The sequence below is a fragment of the Morone saxatilis genome, unplaced genomic scaffold (genome assembly GCF_004916995.1).
Source record: "Morone saxatilis isolate NCDOM2014 unplaced genomic scaffold, NCSU_SB_2.0 Contig4, whole genome shotgun sequence".
NCBI classification, from domain to species: Eukaryota; Metazoa; Chordata; class Actinopteri; family Moronidae; genus Morone; species Morone saxatilis.
Window position 1 is genome coordinate 10785211 of NW_023339984.1, and position 20543 is coordinate 10805753.

The 20543-nt window shown below is 39.9% G+C and overlaps 1 protein-coding gene across 1 annotated transcript in view; it reads left to right on the plus strand.

Moving 5' to 3' along the window:
• The window catches only part of zmp:0000000660 (arf-GAP with Rho-GAP domain, ANK repeat and PH domain-containing protein 2), a gene marked incomplete at both ends in the record, with an annotated part of 120109 nt that extends 99566 nt beyond the window's left edge, over nucleotides 1-20543 (plus strand). Inside the window, 10 exon segments of the mRNA XM_035675832.1 lie at nucleotides 420-497; nucleotides 4370-4444; nucleotides 5111-5228; nucleotides 7983-8111; nucleotides 8534-8670; nucleotides 9748-9830; nucleotides 12378-12413; nucleotides 13915-13978; nucleotides 15846-15971; nucleotides 17091-20543. Of these exon segments, the coding sequence (XP_035531725.1) occupies nucleotides 420-497; nucleotides 4370-4444; nucleotides 5111-5228; nucleotides 7983-8111; nucleotides 8534-8670; nucleotides 9748-9830; nucleotides 12378-12413; nucleotides 13915-13978; nucleotides 15846-15971; nucleotides 17091-17459 (1215 nt within the window).

Here is a 20543-nt window from a genome sequence, read left to right on the forward strand (position 1 = left end):
TTTTTTTTTTTTTTTCTTCTCCTCCCCCCCAATCTTCCCTGCCATTCGTGTAACACTAACAAAGCAAATTGTTCTCTGAAAATGATAATGATGTTAAAAAAAAGAAAAAAGTTGGAATAAAAAATATAATTTCCCACACAGAGCTTTGTGAAGGAAAGGAGTATTCACTTGGCGCTGAGCTGTGTCAAGCACTCACAGCCAACTTCTTTCTCCAAAATTAGTTTCTACAGTTTGCGTATGATACCTTTTGTTTCTGGTTTAAACTAGTCTTCCATATATTGTAGTTGCTGAAATCAGTATTACCTTGGAAAACTGTTTTATGATACCATCCGCCGATTTAATGTTTCTCTCAAGTGGACCTTACGTGACCAGAAAGTTTCTCAGTTTGAATTGATGTGTTTTTGTGCTGTTTCTAACAGGTCAATGAAGACCGGGTGCAACAGATGGAGAAAGAGAATAGTTTCATCACACGCTGGAACGACAAGAAGGACGCCACAGTGAGTCGACCCTGCAGAACCCAAATGGAAATCACCGACGGGTGTTCTGTTTGTTTGTGTGTGTATTGATTTGCCTGCGTGCGTCAGGGTCTCTCAAATCAGGGATTCATTTGAACAAGTTTCCTGTTTTTCTGGCAAAAATGAAGGGGGCATGGAGGGCTGAGAGGAAGGAGGAGGAGGCAGGGGCAGGCGGGTGAGGAAAAGGGGCTTTGTTCCTGTTAACCTTTACAGCAGGTACTTGAGGCCTTGATGCCTCAGCCGAGAAAAACATTTGGTTGAGATAACTGGGGGGAAAAAATTAAATCACATTGCCGCCGCTGTTGTTGAAATCTGAAATAAGTTGTTTATGCCAGCTCCTTTCTGCTCCTCCTGCCCCCTTTCTCTCCTCCTTGTCCGTAGGCTTTCAGAACGTGTCTGCTGCTCTAGGGCAGGAGGGTTACTCAGTGGAAAGAGAGTGCTATTATAAAGCTGTCTGAGGTGAAAAGTTGGCCAACGTTTTGGTTATGGACACGAATTTGAAAGTTTTACCTGGCAGAAAAATAGAGACGTTTCTAGTTTCTTCATTAAGAACAATCATTTAGTGTAATTACAGGTCAGCATGGCAAAAACGCCTCTGTTGAGATAATGGGAACGCTTATTTTAGGGATGATTTAACCTTTTAGAGAAGTTAAACAGTGCTTAAAGTCATTATTATGTCACATTAATCATCTCCTTTTATATAGGACTTAGTTCCTTGGTCTTATTTATTTATTTATTTATAGACATGGCTTTACAATGATGTCTGCAGGGGCCACGGAACACAAAGCAATTGAACCCAGTCAACTTAACCACCAATACGGAAGTTAAACTAAAGTTAAAAAATGTCCATTTTATTCATCCATTCCATCTGGAGCTACTTTCTAGTGCTGTAGCTCTCAACCTGAAGAAAAAAAAGTGTTAAAAATGTAATTTCCCATCCCATTTCAGGACTTTTAAACGCTGCACTTGCTATGTTTTTTATGTAATGTAATTTATTTATAGTGGTATGTGGCTCAGGTTTATGTAGGTTATCTCTTTTTTTTTTTTTTTTTTACCTTGGTGGCTTTTTATTCAGTAGACTATTGGAACGAAGTGAAATGTAGCTTTTTAGGGTCTAGGTTATCAGAAATGGAGCAAAAATACATTTTGTTTTCAACCTTCGTCATAACAACCAATCATGAAGATGGTTGTGAAAACATGTCTCAGACCATCAACATTCATCCTGTAGATTTCTCTTTCTTAGAGATCCAGCTTTGCTCACTACATCTTAGCCTTTCTCACCCTAGGGTGTGCACACTCTACAGGTTATGAGACTGTGATGAAAATGTGAAATTATTCGTTATTGGCCATGAGAAACATGTATATTTCAGTTAGCGTATTGGCTAAAAAAAAATCCATATGGTGCATCCCAAAAAATGGAACCACTTCCATCACCTTGCAAAATTAATCAAAGTGATGTCTGGGTTGGCAATTTTATTACAAGACCAAGCACCTAAAGCTTTTCTAGCAGCTTAGTGAGGTTGTACTTTTAGCTAAATGCTAAAATAATACTAACATGCTCAGACTGCCAATGCTAACATGCAGATGTTTAGCAATCAGTGGCACCATGCTCACATGCTAATTCGCACTACACACAGTACAGCTGAGGCTGATGGGAATGTAATAAGTTTTTGGTCGTATCAGGAAAAAGTTAGATTTTGACCAGATGACGGCACTAACTGAAGAGTTAAAGCATCACCAAAGCTTTCACAGTTCATCACAAGGGTAATAAGAGTCCCTCCAAACCCCAAATGTTAACCTCATGGTGGCGCTAGAGGAAAAGTCAGATGATCAGAAGAATGAATGATCCTCTGGGGCCAAATTAATGTCAACCGACCGACATTGCCACAGCGCTAGCGTGGCTAAAAACACACAAACTTCGAATGCCGGCTAAGATAAGAATATTTAAGGTGCAACTTTTCACTTTCTACAGCATGAACATTGCTAAACAAGAGAGGAAAGTACAGGTAGGTTTTTAAGGCATGGGATGTTGCTGAGCAAATGGCTCTTGGTTCTGCACTTGAATGCCAAGACGGTGTGAGCTTTTGACATTTTCAGGAAGCTCGTCTCAGAGGGCTTGGGCCCTGCAGGTGCAAGGTTCTGACCTCATCTGTTTCCATTTAAAGGCAGAGAATGACAAGGAGGCCTGCATCCTGCAAGTGGATAGTATGGCTAGACTGAGGGAGTAAGTAAATCACTGATATAATGAGGTGTAAGGCAATGTCATGCCTTGTAAGTTAGAAGTGGCACTTTAAAATCAATACTTGCATTTACAGCCAGGGTGAGTGCAGTGAGGGTATGACTTTGGTAAAGATTAGAAATGCCTTCATTTGGAATAGAACATTACTGTTTTTCTTACTTGTTGCTGAGAACAACTTTATTTCCTGTCTGTCCTTTTTCGCTCGACAAATGCTGTTTGTAGAGTGTGCCTTGTCTTCCTCCCATCACATAACAATGTAGGAGGAGGAGGGAAAAGTGTACTTAGCGAGCCAAGATGGCCCTATATCTGTGTGTGACATTTTGACAATTACAGCTTGGCTCCATTGCTTTGCATGACTGTAATTCTTTCCATGTCATTTTAAGGCCACGGGAGTCAGAAGTGGGTTCCTCCCTCTTATCAAGCGATAGTTCTCCCGGCTCAAGCCAATAATGGATCTGAGTTCACCTGCACATTAAGATGACAAAGAAAATGTAACTGTAATTTCCAGATAGCCAAGGGAGGAGAAACCTTTTCGTTCTCACTTAGTTGTTTTCTGGAGACGGATTACCACTCCAACTTGGCCAGAAATCCAGATTTGGTGCTTTTACTATGACCCTTTCTCATTTTTCTGGTTTTTACCACCAAATATTTTAATTGAATGCAGAGAGGATTACTGCTCCAACACACGGAGAAAGGTGTGATGATTTGCACTAACAAAGAGAAATATTACTGGGAATTTGACCTCTTAAATGTCAGGCAGAAAGGCCACTTAAAAGTTTAATTTCACATAGGTTACATTTAGTTGAAAGGAGAAATCTAGTTCCTCTTCTATCTATTGATGTGCAAGTGAAAAATTCAAACAGCAATAGATCGTCTGGTCTTGTAGTGTAAAGACTGGAGGCAGGGCAAACAGCTTGCTCTGTTTAAAGTTCAAACACATGCCTAGCTCAAAACCTCTAATGCTAGTCTTAATGCTAGGCTATGCTAATCCTCTACCTAGGTTTAACTTTAATGGTTGCCACAAAGGCTTAGACACTTTGATCTTAGATTTACTGAAGCATCAATTTGTAAATGGTTTTAACATTGGGTAAAAAACAATTCTGCAGTGTGGCATGTCTTATATTAATAAAACACTGAGAATTGTTTTTCACAGTGAGGCCATCCCTCTGTTGGCATCTCTGCTGGGTTCATTCTGGCAATTTGTTTATTTTTTTTTCCATTCCCATTATAACCCCAGAATATTTTTCGAGGTGAATGTCTTCAAAACTTTTTTTAAACTGACAGCACACTTTAAGTTAACACCTGAGGAGAGCATTTCACTTCCAGCGTAGGTGAAACACGCGCCCTACGCTTCCACCTTTACACGTTCGTCTCGCACATGTTCTCTTTATTTAGCCGGGTTTTATCGCTACCAGGATTTAGTTTGCCTCCAGCTCCGAAAACGACCTTTGGTTTCCACAAATCCTCCTAACTGTCTCTCCATTTAGATTCATGCCACACTGGAGCACGAATTTAGAAAAAAAAGCCAATTAATCAAGCCGCATTGTTTTTGTAATTCAACTGATCTCTCCGTCTCTCTTTTTTTCTCTTTCTCTCTCTCTCTCCCCCTCCCCAGTTCTCTCCAGCTGGGGACTTGATCTTCGAGGTGTACCTGGAAAAGAGAGAGCCGGAGAACTGCTGTTTAATCAAGGTATAGGAATGTGTGTGTGTGTGTGTGTGTGTGTGTGTGTGTGTGTGTGTGCGGCTGCTTTCCCGTAGGTCCCCTGTGGTAAGGTGAAGAAGGGAGGGGGGGCATTGTAGTGTGGGATGAACGCAGGTGAGGAAGGAACGAGGGCTGAGGGTGGGTAGAATGAGAGGTGGAGAGGTTGATAGAATAGGGCTGAGACGTTCGTGGTTTAACCTGATGGGATTACCGCCCCTGAAATAAATCAAAAGCGAACTAATCAAAGAAACGTCTGATTTAATTGTGAGAGTAATTGCATTTCACGAGGCACGCAGGCCGCTGTAGGTTACGGACTCCTCTCACAGGTCGGCGGCAGCGGCAGAATAGGGATGGGGTTAAAGAGGAGAGCTCAGCACCGCGGTTTCACTTTAATGCTCTACGCTTTCTCTCTGTGGAGTACAGTAGCACATTTGCTTTGTTTGGGTAAGCCTAATAACTTGACAAAGAAGCCAGTATATGTGTTACATGTTAAGTATTGAACTGCTCTACATAGACTAAGATTGTTAAAGGCAGTGATATTGATCCAAAGAGCTCATGATGATGTGCTCACTCTGTTCGATTGTTTACCTCTGTTTTTACCTGTTTTCTCGCTGGCCTCTGTATCTGTTTATCTGCTTTGTGCGTTTGCCGTAGGTTTCTCCCAGCATGCGGTCCGCAGAGCTCGCAGAAACGGCGCTGAGCATGAGGAACGTTACCTTTAGCGCCGGCGACCTCTGGACCACCTTTGAAGTCATCGAGAATGGAGAGTTAGGTACGAAAACACTGCCTTTTCCCACAGTGATTATCTCCAACAGAGAGTCCTGGTCACAGTCAGGTCAAGGTGTTGAACAGTGAGTCATAGAGATATATAATTAACAATTATAATTAACAAGGCCGGGAGTATGAATGAATTTACTGCCTGCTTCCAATACTGCTGCCAACTTTTTCTTTTTGGCCAGTTCAATAATTATAGAGGAGATGCAGACAGGAAATGTAGGGGGATGGAGGGTCCCTGTGCCAAGAATCAACCCGTGGCAGTTATGTGGTACGCTCCTGAAGTCGCTTTCGGCGAGCAAGGGAAAACTTGAAAATAATTATATTCATATGCAATTATTTTGCATTAGCACAACTTGTTTTTGGGTCAACATGCTGCTACCTTGATGACATTCTATATGGTCCTATCACACAGAAGTGTTCAAATTGAACTCATAGTGTCTGCAAAATGTACATTCAGACAAAGGACTTTGACCTTTGATCCTGCACCCGTGCCTCCTCAGTTTACTTCAACCGTGGGAACTTCCCTGCACTGTGCTGCAGTTTAATCATCAATACAAACACTGAAAAATGTTTTTCTTTACGCCACACTGTTGAAGCTTACACAAAACGCCTCTTTACTAATTACTACTTCTACGAATTAATTTGAAGAAATTAAACTAACATTTAATTGTAATCAACTGGAAGAGCATCTTTGGTAACAAATACTACATCCCTCCTGTTTGTTAGACATTGGGGTCATGAAATCATTGATTCTTTAATTGAAGTGCTCGACTCACAAAGGCCTGACAAATGTGATAATGTTTCTATACAGCAATCTCTGAAAATGATTGTCTCTTTGTTTTAAATTAGTACAGTATATCGCCTATATCCACTATTACTAGCTGTGGCTTTCATTCCAAGGGATTAAGGAAAAAGTTTCTATTGCACGTGAACTACTGCAGGGCTACTGCTAATTTTAATATTTTTTATTTGCTAATATTTTTTTATTTTATTAGATGACAGGCACCTGTTGCATGATTAGAACTGAATGAAGCTGTTTTCTGGAGACCCTTTTAAAGGATTTTGGAGTAAAATATAAACCATTTTTCATAAATTACAATAAAGGTTACTCTCTCGTCAAGTCTTGGCTCTAAACCTTCTCCCGTCATCTACAGTACATCCAATTAGTGATTGATGCGCCACATCACCATTTAAATGGCTATTCTCATTCAGGGCATATACAAAGATCACACTTTTTCACACCCAAGGACCTGGTGATGAGAAGATTATGCTATCTCTCTAATGAACCAGTGTCCGTGAACATGGAAGCACACTGAGAAATTAGCCAAGCATCGTCAATTTGATGATATGCACATTAATTAATCATTTTTACCATCATATGTCATGAATTACCTTCATCTTCCTTGCATGATCGACCTAGGGAGCTGACCCACCTCATCTTGCATTAATATGCACCGGTGGCACCCCGTGCCTCACTCACCCGCATTTGATCATAGCACAGGAAGCGGCGAGCGAGGGGAAGTCAAAGTTGAGCTTTGTCGTCAAGTTGCTTAGCTGGCGGTCCCCGTGCGTTTTCATCAGTTCACTGAGAGTTTACACCGCACTCTTATGTTTGTTTTTCTCCACACAAAGTTACAGAGGACACGCCGTCCTCTTCTTAAAATGAAGGTGTGTTGAATACTGAATATATTTGCTGACGGTTCAGCATAAATTCCATGGCAAGACAATATGTCTGTGGAAGAGTAAACAGTCAAGCTATTTTGAAGGCGGTAGCGTGACAGGTTTTGCTCATAAAACCACAAAGAAGGGAGGGAAAGTGCGTTAATTAGCCATTTTGGAGGATAGCTACAGATAAACACTGTTATCGAGGACAATAGGCAGAAAAGGGGAGCTAATATTTGTTGGGAAATGAGGAACTAATTCCATGGCCTGGGTCTGCAGAGATTCCAGAGAGAAGATAAGCCTACTGCTATGAATAAGTTATGCCATTGTGGCTCTTTTTACCTCCTTTGGTTATGAAAAACAGGGGAGTGTAGAGACGGAGGCATCAGAGCAGGGGTGGTGGTACACAAATTATCTACTGTTTTTTTGGCTGATAGCATGTACCCTGTTCACCAATTAGGAAGAGATAATAGGTCTATTTTGCACATGAGTGTGTTTTTATAATCGGGTCCTGATATGCTGGAGATAATTTAAACTACTCTGTGATGAAAATGGGAAGAACAACAACATAATTCTGTTATTTGGTTTACTAGAATCAGTCATGGATTTTATGCGAGGTAGTAATGTTTTATGCATTTTTAATTCATTCAAGATCAGAAGATTGAATGGCGTTGTTGGTGGTTGACTTTTTTTGGCCATTTTCTCTGGCCATAGAGAAGTGAAGTCCTGTTAGCTGTTACGGAACCGACTAACTCTCTTTTCTTGCAGCTGCAGCTCTCAACATGGCCAAACTTGCAATGATTTTCACCCCTTTTTATACTTTTTCCATTGTCCTCGGCCATGTTGGTGTTGGTGACGTTTATGAGAGATGTATTTCACTGAGCGGAAATGTTACCTTTTATGCTTTAATTTTTTAATGTGGTGATATAAATTCACAAATATCATGAGTGTAATTCAAAGCACAATTCAAACGAGATCAAAAGTTATTTCTCTCTCGCCGTTGACTACTGTATTTTTTTTCTGAAATAAGGTCCCAAGGGGGACACTTGTTAAACATGCCTCTCCCTCTGACCTGATGTCTTTACAGAGCGGCCGTTGCACCACAGCGAGAAGATTCTCGAGCAGGTGCTGGAGTGGAGCACATTGGACTACCCTAGATCTGCTTTTCTTATTATAAAGAAGTTTTCAGGGGCCAAAAGAGTGGCTGATGGGAAAGGTAGAGTGTGCAAACGATGGTACAAAACCATTAAAGAAGTGTGCTGGTTACGTGTCATTGATTGCAACTGCTTTTTGTCATTATTTGTTAATATATTGATTACTTTAAAAATGAATTGTTAAGTCTCTATCAGTAATATCCAGCATATACCCCTCTATCTCTAAAGATTTCTAAGTAGCTCCACTATGACTTATATATAAACTATGACTTGATTTAAAAAAAATATATATTCTCATATTGAGCTAGCTGCAGATATAGTAGCTAGTTAGATAAAAGTAATGGATACAGTTGAAATGTAATTAGATGTTGATCAAAACATTGCTTAAAGCGACTAATGTTCAGCACTAGTTGATAGACTTGTGCATCCACTTTGGGTTGATGAAAATGTTCCTTTTTAATCAGCTGCTTCTTGTGTTTCGCAGTGGACCACAAGCAGTTTATAAAAGGCAATTATCTGAAGTTCAACGACGGGTCCTGTAAACTGCTGTCGGGGCACAAATTCCAGGACAGATACGTTGTGCTACGCGCGGAGCAGCTTCTGCTCTACAGAGATATCAAAGTAAGTACACTTTTATTTCCAGCTTAATCTCCTGCCACATCTACTGTAAACACTTGCAACCGTAAGTTTTCGCATGCAAACACGAAGTATCAGACGGACAGAGAGTGCTTTGTATCACGAGGGAATTGACGAGGTTATAGAACCGCTTAAGGATAACCAAAAACGTGTTAGGATGGCGCCTACATAACTTCAACCAAACAGACCAAACTCCACCCAAACTCTTTCTGCTTCATCTCCCTGGCGACATGTCAGTCTATGGCATCCAAATCTTCGAATTAAGGAGGAAAATAAAACACACTGATGGCGGCGGACTTCCCTCTCTCTCTCTCTCTTCTCTTTCTCTTTCTCTTTCTCTCTCGTCTCTCCTCTCTCTGCTCTCCTCCCATCTCTCCTCGCTCTCTCTCACAAAAAAAAAAAAAGGAAGAATACGGTGTGCTTCTGAGAGGACCAGCAGGCCCGAGTTCCCTGGAGGGCTTTTCTTCCCAGCACATTTCTGCAGTTTGAAACATGGGATTCGTAAAGAAGTGTGAAGAAGTGTTAATAATTGATGGAGGTGCAGTAACTCTGGCAGTAGGGGTAGGAGTGTAGCGGGGAGGGAAAATGGTGAGGGGTGTGTGTGTGGGGGTGCTCTCACTGAAAGCTTTTCTAAATATCAGGTTGCACAAGAATGCGGCTAATTACTGCATAAATGCAAAGGAAATAAGAAGTGTTAGTGAAATTTAATTGATATTCTTTGGCCTCTACAATTATTGCCAGGTCTGTATTTAGCGCAAATTATGTTGGATGAAACTGGGAATGGGTGGTGGGCTGTGGTGTGTAGGTGTCAAAGTCAAGCTATAACTTTGATTTTGTTCGCTTTGTTCTCTTCTACTTTGTTCTTTGTTGTGTGGAAGAAGAGGTTTAGCTTTTAACGATTCAAATGGATCGCCACGTTGAGATGCCGCACAGATAGTTTGTTGGCATTTTATTTTATTTAGAATTATGTACTTAAGCTGAGTTATTAATGTGCGTCTTTGATTTTTTTCCCTTCATTAATAGATTCATGTAAAACAATTGTTGTTTTGTTTTCTTTTGCAGAGCACCAAAGCAGAGAAAGTGATCCAGCTCAGCTCTTTGAAATGTTACCTGGGCCTGAAGAAAAAGCTCAAACCTCCAACAAGGTAAACCATTTTTAGTCAGATGTTTTGCATAAGTTTTCACTCCTATTGTCGCTGTAAATGACTACACTTGATTTGAATGCACTGCTGACCATAAAGACCTGATGCTGAGTCATTTAATGAAGTGCAAAAAAGAAGAAATCAGTGACTTACCACAACAAGGAAGCAAGAAAAGGTGCTAAATAATATGCTGTCAGCTAAACACGAAGGCCAGCCACTAAATTAAAAAGGTCTCCTTAAGTATTAAAAATCCATCAGGGAGATTTTTGTCACATCTTTACATGTTCTGCATAAAATATGTGCATGAAAGCAGTGTTTTGATAGACTCATCCTGTTAGCTTAAGTGATACACATGTTTGTGTTTGTCCTTTGACAGCATTACTGCTGTTAATGGATAAAAAAACAATCTGAAATAAGCACATGATTGGCTGCTTCAGCCAAAACAGAAGGCTGTATCCGGTATAAGCTGCAAAATACCTGGAACAATATGAATTCAGTCTTATAACTTGTGTTTTTTTTATTTCAAGCTTCTCTAAAGTGCAATTTATGTGCATTTAATCATTTGCTGCAGTGTTCTTTGTTTCCATCGGTGGAGTAGCTTTCATTATCATAGATATTACTTGTGGATGATAAGAAGTTGTCAGATATCTCTCTCCCTCCTCTCTCCCTCCACCAATAAAACAACAGGGCTACAAATTTTACACCTGCTTCTCCAAGACGTTAAATCACAGACACAACTGCCTCCGCCACAGCGGTCAATCAACTATTATGAGCCAGTTTTAGTGGTCATTTGTACAAATTTCCATTCCCTCCTTGCATATTTCTTCTTGCGATAAATAATGCATAAAGCCAAACAATTTTTTCAGTGCAAGAATTTGACGTCGCTGCATAATTAAAGTGTGGTCAAACGTGACTCATTAGTGCCAAAACAACTGCTGCACATTCTCCGAAAATTCACTCCTCTGTGTTATTAAGATGAACTAGTGATTATTTAGCATTGCTGTTGCCTTTTTGAGTGCACTTGTCCTTTAATAAATAGTAAAGTAAATGTAATTGTGTGCATGCGCGCAGTAGTTTTGTGCTTTTGTCGAAAAGATATATTGCCCTTTCTCTCCCCTTAAAGTTTGGCGTCACCGGGAGATACCCAAGCCGCTCCTGACCCCATCTTATTTTTCATTGTAATGGAATTGATTAAATGTAATTGCATTTTAACAAATACAAATTATCAAACTCTGCTTCCGCGGGTAGAAAACACTGCTGCCAGTTTTATTTTAATGATCTTCCTATTATTATAATTTATGACACATGCCAAACCTCTCAGCAGCTCTTGTTGGTCAAACAAAGAGGATATTTTTGAGAAGCCAAACCCTATATTTCACATTACCCGATTATAATTCCTCATAATTTTCCCCATGTCGGAATTTCGAGTCTAGGGAAGCGTGAAAAATGAGTCCGGCAAAGCGATTGTCTGCATTACGCCGTCCTTTAGGGGAGAAAAAATGGATAAGAGAGAGGGGAGTTGGAAAAGAGGGACAGAAGGAAAGAATGATACAGCGTGGTATCATAGATATACTGTTGAGTGGGCTGTGGGAGAAGTGATACGGTGAATAAAGAAATAAAGGCAGAGTGCTGAGGAGAACGGAGAGAGTCAGCGTGAGAGGGTTAGGAGAGGCAGCGCTCCAGTACCTCATTAAGCAGAGTTCTATCTGCGAGCGGCCTACTGCGGGGTTGGATCGGCTGCCTTAACTCACAGGAGTGGTGCTCCAGGCTGCGGGCTCTCTATCTCTGCCCCCTCTTTCGCTTTGTTCTTCCCCCACTTCCCTGCTCCGGTTCAGCCACAGCTGTGACGGGTTTCAGGGAAGGTGTATTCTCCAGGAAGGTGGTCTTTTCACCTTCTGCTGCCTCTGTGCAGGTTTATTCTCACTGAAACACACATGTATACATGTATGTATACATGTGTGTATATATACGCTTTTTTTAAGCATAGAAAAAGCCTGCAGGGCGAGAAGAGGGGGTCTTTATTTTGCCAGCAGCATCATACAATTAACCATATTCATATGTGATCATTTAATGACAGCAGAATGTTCATTATGCAATATGGGAATGCTACAATTTAGAGATTCAGTCTCGCATCTCTTCCAGCAAAATGTACTTTAAGGCGAGCCACATGTGCTTTGTGCATTGTACATTTTGGTCCAGAGCATACTGAGGTCTGCCCATGCATAAACATGTGGGCTGGAACTGCACTGATTAATCTAATTAATTCCACTGTTTAGCACCTTGCATTTGTAGTGGACTAATTTTTTCCTCTTTGCATTTTAATGAAAAGGTTGTGACCTGCTGCTTTCTTTAACAATGCTTTCTCAACAATTTCTTTTAACATTTTTTATTTCTACTGGAGTTGGATACTTAAAAACTCTGCGTGTCTTTTCGCAAAAAAAATGTTTTTAACCTCTGTCTTCAAATGAAGTTGGTGTGCAGGACATTGCAAGTTTCAAGTTTGCAGAACCAGAATCTCAAAATCTGACCCGTGTCCTTCTTGTTTAACAGCTGGGGCTTCACAGTCTACACTGATAAACAACAATGGTGAGTGCCGTGCAGAAGTTCTCCAGTTCAATAATTGATGAGTGTGACTTTTACCCTAACTCCACTTAAAATATCTCTAAAACAGAAAGAATGAAGTGGCACCAGTTAAAAAGTTGAAGTTAAAGCACTTTGTAATGATCCAAGTGGGTTAGCAGTGGGGCCATTTGCAGTTAAAATATATTAGTGATGGTCACATGGGGAGCGGCTGCTGTCTGGTCCACTCATAGGAAATGAAATATACACTGATTTCCCCCCTTTTTTAATTAATATCTAGTAAGTAGCTTCCTTTTAAAACCATTATCTGATTGCACACTTAAAAAGCTGCCTTCCACATTGACAAAGGCAGTTTCTTGACAAAAACCAGCTACACTCATAGCATTTCTGATATCAGGATAAGCTTATTACAATACATTTTTGGAATTTATGTAAATAAAATGTGTCTACTCTTGACTAGGTTGGAAATATTCCACATGAGGATTGTAGGCTTTATTTTTTACCCATACAAGCAACGCAGCTCTGGGGATAGCTTTGTTGATTAGTATATAAATATCTAGTTTATTTGAGGCTAACATACTAAACTCCGATACTGAACATGGTAAACATCCACATGTTGTCATTGTGAGCATGTTAGCATGCTGTCATTAATTTAGCTCAAAGTACAGCCTCACAGAGCTGTTAGCATGGCTGCTGACTCTCTTGTTAGCTTTAATGCAGCCATTTTTCACTTACATGTTCTTTTTTACCATATAGCCATGCTAGCAACAAGGCTCTGTGGACGGCTATGTTGGATGGTCATTGCACCACTAAAATATTTTTTTAAAAATGTATTCGAGGGATCGACATATGTGATTAGTTCCAATTAGCAAATGTTAGCATGAAAACTAAGAGCCTAGCTGTTAGCATGGCTGTAGAAAGTCTTGCTAGCTGCCATTTTTTGACCTATATTTTCCTGTTTACCATGTGACACAGGTGTCTGCACAGCTACAGCTAAAAATGTTATTTAAAAAACGACTATTCATTGTTTCATGTGTCTTTAAGTGCTACAGTGTGTGCTAAAGAAAAAAAAGCCTTTGCTACATTCTCAGTTTATTGCATTGTATTTTTATATTCACAAATCACCAAATTGCTTTGAAGTTCTTTAAAAATAGCATCCATAACATACAGTATAGCTCAGTACAGTACATGACTACATTAGCTAAACAGAATACTGTACAAATGTGAATAAATGACAGGTATTATTTAAGCCATCATGCAAGATTGTTACTTACAGCACTAATCACTGCTGCCAAGGGATATATACGCATGCAGATTCATGTAATCATAGATAATGGCAGCCAGCCCACCTATGGTCAAGTCTATTTATAGTGATAGATGAACTCCTACCTCAGAAGACACCGTGTCCACTGCTGTGACTCACCAAATCCAGTCACCTGGTTAAAATTAGTGTGAAAATAACGAGGTACAATTCAGTGACCGATGTGACCAAGCTTTCCCTCCTCAGGCATTTCTGCTGCGAGAAGAGGGAGGCGCAGGTCAGCTGGGTGACGGACATCATCAGAATGAAGGTAAGATGACGTGCAGAGTGAGGAATGCACTCATGCAAAAGCTGGATGAAGCAGTGTAATGAGCGGGGCATGCAGTGACTTTAGGCGTGCAGTAGAAGTATGTTGCTGTTGTGTTGCAACCCAAAAATATCAGTAAATGTGACATACAAATTGCGGACACATCCTCCTTTCCCCCCTTCCTTATTTGGATGAAAAATACACTCGATTACAGACCCGGAATAAATCATCTTTTACAATCCATATCTCACAACGAGGAGATATGATAAATCATATTTCCCCCAATCATCCATTTCCATTGTGCTGTTAGGCAGATGAAATACATAAACAGGGAAAGAACTGTAAAGTTTTCGAGGTCACTCAGCAATAACATAAATCATTTTATGTGGAAAAGCTGTGAGAATAAGGTCAAGGCGACCATAACAATCACATTGTGGTACTTAGCCCCAAGATACAGCTAAGTGTTGTCGCTGTCAGTCGCTGACACAGCACATATGACATAAATAATGCAAGGCAAAGCAAACACAGGGAGAACAGCTACGTATGTGTCATATTTTTGCATTATTTTTCACTTTGGCATTCATTCCTAACTGCTCAGTGAAATAACCGTTGTGTTTCCTCATTAGACTAAATACATGCGTCTATTTCCTGCTCGTTTCCAAGTAAATGACAATAACTCGAGTATTACACTCATCCGAAACTGGAATATCTAACTGTATCGAGAGACTTCACAGCTCTGTTATTGTATGCTCAGCACATTTAATCAGTATTAGCCCTCTGTTCGGCTTCCTTTATGGGAACCCGTCTGCGGAACAGTGTTGTTTATCACAGGTGCTTACTGTAAAAGCCTTTTAGTGCCTTAGTTTGGGTTAGCAAGTAAAAAGGGCAACACTGTCAGGGAGAGATTGATCTTAAGGGGAAGCCAATTTTTGTCTGTTGTTTCAAGGTGTTTATTTCAGTGGGCTCAGTGACTTTTCTCTGCTCTTTGCAGAAGCTCTTAGCTCTGCAACAACTAAATCTATAGCAGACTGAAGCCGGCTAAAGATATTAGGATTCTCCTCCCAAATCCGCTAAATATCAGGATTGTCAGCTTCCAACACGGGGGCTTGTGGGAAGGACACAGGACTTGTGGGAAGGGCAAAGAGAAAGTGTAGATGAGAAAGTAGACAGAGCACTTCAGTGTTCTTGATTTCCTTTCTCTTACCTGTTAGCGAGTATTGTGCTCCGACAGTTTCCATAGCAACTACAGATGGAGGACCTAATTTTGAAGCAAGGTGGAATGGATGGTGGTGAGTGTTTGAGGGTTGGGGCTGGGTGTAAAGGTCCAAGGACAGGTCCTGGCCGTGATGAAATAAGGATTTGTTAAAGAGAGATTGTTCTATAGGTCTCGGGTCACAGTCATATAAAAGGAGACATTGTTAAAGAGAAAGTTTAGCCAGAGATCAGAACACAGTCGGACAGAGGATCGTCACCCTCTGGCTTTCCCTCAGTTTTAAAGAGCAGCAATTTAAACCTATACATCCTGTCCCGTTTCTTCTTTACTTTATAGTAGTTATTTTATGGTGAAGGAAACCACATTTCTCACAATTGTGAATAAAAATGAAGAAATAGTACTGGATACAAGTCTGTAAAAGTGCAGAGATGTGTGTGTTTTTGTGTATTATCCTTCCCTTTGACTGTTGAAGAAAGCACAAACAGTACTGACCCAAAACATATAAAGCTAAATTAAGGCATTTCCTTTTTTTAGTTATGTATGTTTTTGGGTGAGTCATCATGAACTATCTACATTGTCCACATTGAATATCCCCCACAAATAGGTTTTTGCCTTACTTACTTTACCTTACTAACAATTTCTGCTGTGTGTCTTCAGTACGGTTCTGACCTCTGTTCAAAGAGCGTTAACTCAAAAGAAGCTGCAGATCACAAATGCCCTGGAGGGAGAGCTGTGGCTGAAGGCCGGAAGATTCAAACACAGAACCACAATTCCAGCAATCAGGTGAGAAACCAATGACACATGATACACAGGCTACATAAATATAAATGCCACCATGTTTGGCTTTAAAATGTTAAAAAGCTGCTTTAGACTGCATTCTATTCAGATATAACGCTGTGTATATTTACTCTACTGTGAGGTGATTATCTTGGTTAACGACATATTGATATATTGATATTGACTGACTGTATTCACACTACACTTTTCTGCTGCATTCAAGTTGCATTGGAAAAAGCAGAATGCCTCAGCTCAAACAAACAAACAGTTCGACGACATCTTCTGTCACCATTGTGATGTTGATGTGAAGAGTTTCAGCTAGCGGCACGGCTCATTGGTTTGCAGTGTCAGTCGGACCACCAGTTTGATCCACACTAAAAAAAATATTTCAGCAACTACTGAATGGATTACCATGAAATTCAGCACTGATGCTCATTCCAGCACTTTGGTTTATGGCTGAATATTCAAACACATTCCCATCCCCTTCAGCTTTACTAACTAGCAAATATTAGCATGCTATTACATATGCGAAAACGCAAACTTTATACCTGCTAAACATCAGCATGTTACCTTTGTCATGTTACCATTTAGCGCAAAGTACTGCTGTGCCTAAGTCGAGTCTCAACAAAGCTGCTCGTATGGCTGTAGACTCCAAAATGATTTCAGTTTGATTACTTGCTATCACCATTTTAAGGCTGATAAGGGCCAGCAGTTGGGGGGAGTTTCACTTTTCTGTGTAACTGTAATAAATAAGTTTGCACCTCCACAGCAAAGTAGGACATAATATTGTGATTTTAGTTGTCATGATGGTAAGAACTCAGGTTGAAGTAATTATATAAAGGAGTTTGTGTCAATTTACGTATAATTTACAAACAGGGTTGGGTGCATTACTTGGAAAATGTAATCAATTAAACACTTTTTAAAAAACCATAAACAATCCTTCACTAATTCCTGAACAGTAAAGCTAAATTACTTCTCACATTACTCTCTGTTTCTCAGCAATATGCAAATGTGAGTGCAAGGAACCCTCCTTACATGGAAAATATGGTAACGTTGAGCTGTAGTTAGTAGTTACTTTAATTCAGTCTAATGCAATTCATCTTAATCTGCCATACTTGCCCACAGCCGACAGACAGGAGGGGGATTTCTCTTGATGATGGCAAACCAAGGCCCACCAAGGATGCTCCACCACGGATGCCCAACCCCAAGACAAACACCACAGCCAACTGCCCGAAGCACACCGACACGGTCAAGGCCCCAGAAGTTCCATTCCGAAGACCCTCTGTGGATGTTTGCCAGCCTCAACACCTCCCATCACCGGCCCCATCCAGACACTTGAAGCCCATGCCTTTGCCCCTTCCTCCTCAGAGTGGCTGTAAGACCATCAGCAGGAGACCTGTTCTGGGTGGGGAGGGTGTTATGCCGCCTAGTTTGCTGAATGAACTGAACTCAGTGCTGAGCAAGACCGGTCGCACTGCCAAGAGCAATGACTGACAGGAGGAGAAGTCAGGTGAAAGAGAGGTACCTTGAACGGTCAGTTTGAACTGTAAGGCAAACATTACAGAGCTGAGTAGAGAAATAAGACTGTGGAGACTGACAGAGAAAAAACCACAAAATGCAGATGGAGCCAAAGTCCGTTGCTTTCATGAGGGGGGATCATAGCCTGAAGACTGCTTTTGAACTTGGATATATAAAGGGATGCCGTTGCACAAGGGGATGTGGAAAACAGGTGCAGGAGACACTGGAGGTCATGCAGACCTCAGCTGGACATGGCGCTGACCCAAGCACTACAAAACATGATTTATATGCCGCTCTTCTAAACCCAGAGCATGTTATAAAAATATGTTCAGCTGTCAAACCTCAGAAAATTCCAGAAATGCTTGCTTCACGCTTTAAAGTTTCCAGTTACTTTGAAAAGGCTTTTTAGACTTAGTCTGGAAAGTATTGTGATTAATTTAATCCTTACACAGTCAAGTTAATCTGTAATTAAACATTCCCTATAATTTGAATTATTAGTGGCGGGGTATGCCATTAAAATACCCAAGTGCAAAAGAAAAGATTTAGGGCCCACTAACCATTAACAGAGGCTAATAGACTCACGTTTTTGTAGACATGAGATGCAATATTAGCTGGTGGTAGTGGGAAATCTCATGTGTAATTATTTATTTGTAATTATTATTAATATATAAATATTTGTTTCAAAAGTTAAGGTTATCCACCTATTTTTCACTGTAAACATTAACTGTATAGCTAACTAGCAGTTTTTTAAGTCTATAATTCTGTGGTGCACCACTTTAAACTTCGCACTGGCTGCCACTAAATCTAATTTTAATATTCAGTATAAATATATGAATAAATATCTAGTTCATGTTCTGTTTTAATTAAAAATCTGAAGCATACACTATTAAAATGGACTACGAGTTAGCACAGGTGTCACCAGATCCACAGAAATAGCAGCTTAAGAAGATTAAGATACCCACTTTGAATGTAGTTCAGCACAAACTGTGTTTAACTAGATATATTAGATGAAATATGTCATTAAGACTCCACTCCACAGAAACACCATCAGATTTAGTAATGTCACACTTAATCAGAAGCAGGCATTGAGATATAACTTAACTGGCTTCAACCTGAACAGAAACATCATTTTAGCTTTTCTGTTGGAGTTCAGGTGTAAAAATACCAGTCCTGAACAGATATTTTTGCATGTGATTGTCTCCTTTAATACTTAGTGGAAACACATGCTCGTATGTGCGGTATTTATAATTGACTTAAACATTCATAAATCGAGGAGAAATACTGCGCACTGCTGCAAATTAAACATTTCTATTTTTGTAGAAAGCTCTGGCTAAAAATGCCCTTTAATGTGTTTCTGCAGAAATGCAGATGGTGGGAACAATGGAGACGGTGGAGGTGTCGGTGTGTGTCACAGACAGTGAGCTACACGCAGGAAAATTGTTTTGGGAGAAATTGTCACTTATATACTTTTTATAGCAATGAAGCTACAAATACACGCCAATCCATCAGATAATTACAGTTGGGTAAAAAATAAAATACTGCATGAAGTAGAGCCATTAGAATAATACGAGGAGGAACCAAACCTTATATGGTGACAGAAATGTGCTAAACCAAAAAGTGATAAACATCGGTGTTGTTGTTTAATGATAATTACCGTCATTGCTTTCAGGTTTAATATGCATCATGATTGGATTTCTTTTTTTCCTGTCCAATTGCAAAGAGCTCTTTATCTGTGTTTTATTCCTGTTTTAATATTGCAGCTGGTCTCTGCAGGTTTACATAATGCAGTCATTTGGTAAATCTGCTCAGTGAATGTAGAGATTTTATATTCCACTAGATAGATCTCACTCTGTTGTGTTCTATGAACATATCTGCAAGATTTAAAAGATGGGTTCCCATAAGCACGTAGAGCAACTTAAGCCCAGTTGTGGATTTCAACATAAAGATCTTTCATCTTTGGCTTATTTATGGATTAATATATATCATCCATTTTATTCATAGATTTCATCAAATTCTTCCTTTTCTCAAGTGAAGTGTAAGAATAAACTCCCCGTCTCAAGTCACACGCTCGTGTTGAATAATGTATAGCAGTCTGAAAATGCACACGTAGGCAATTGTCACACAGGTTCCTCCATGAAAAATTCATATTAACATTTTATTTTCATTATGCCTCATGCACCAGCTGCTTGTCCTTTGTTTCATGTCCTTATATTCTAATCATAGAGCTACCACATTTCTGCATTCGTGGTCCGAAGCATTTCTTATTAGGGCTTTATTTGCACTGTGCAAATGTGTGTTTGCTTCCCTCGCCCATATTAGTTATATTACTGTATTCATTTCACTAAAAATGAATACGTTCCTACTTAACTGGTCTGTTGAGAGTCATTTTCATTCCAATCTGCCTTTCTGTACAATATAATCTTTTTATTCTGATGTGTGATAATATACTGTGTGTATATTGTTCAGTATTATATTGCTATTTCCTTTTAAAATCACATTATTACTCACTTGAGAGTCGTGAAGATAATAATCCCTTTAAAATTCTGCACCAAACTGCCGTGTCATGTCTCCTGTATGAACTTGTACTGATGCCATCTCTAGATCCTCTGCATCCTTTTCCTGGACTGTCATCTGTATGTGCATTTACCTCTGTTGTCCTCTGTGTCTGTACAACCCAGCATTTTTGCCGTCCCTCTGAGGCCTATAGGGTACGAAGGTCACCATATGGTGGAAAAGAGTTCAGCGAAAAAAGCTCTGCAAAGTCATTATATGCGTCGACATTGACCATGTCTCTCTGTTGAGGTAACAGCTTGTGTACTGCACTTAAGTACAATTCTGGGGTATTTTTACTTCTTGTACTTGATTGTACACACATTACTTGTTTTACATACTTTTTACTCCACTACCTTCATTTGACAGGTAAAGTTATGAGTTGCTTTTCAGATTAATGTACATTAAAAACATACAATTGCTTTATATACAATACATTTCACTTTTAAAGATCAAACCAGAGGTCCCAAACCTTTTTGGCTTGTGACCCCCTTTTCATTTCATACGTTT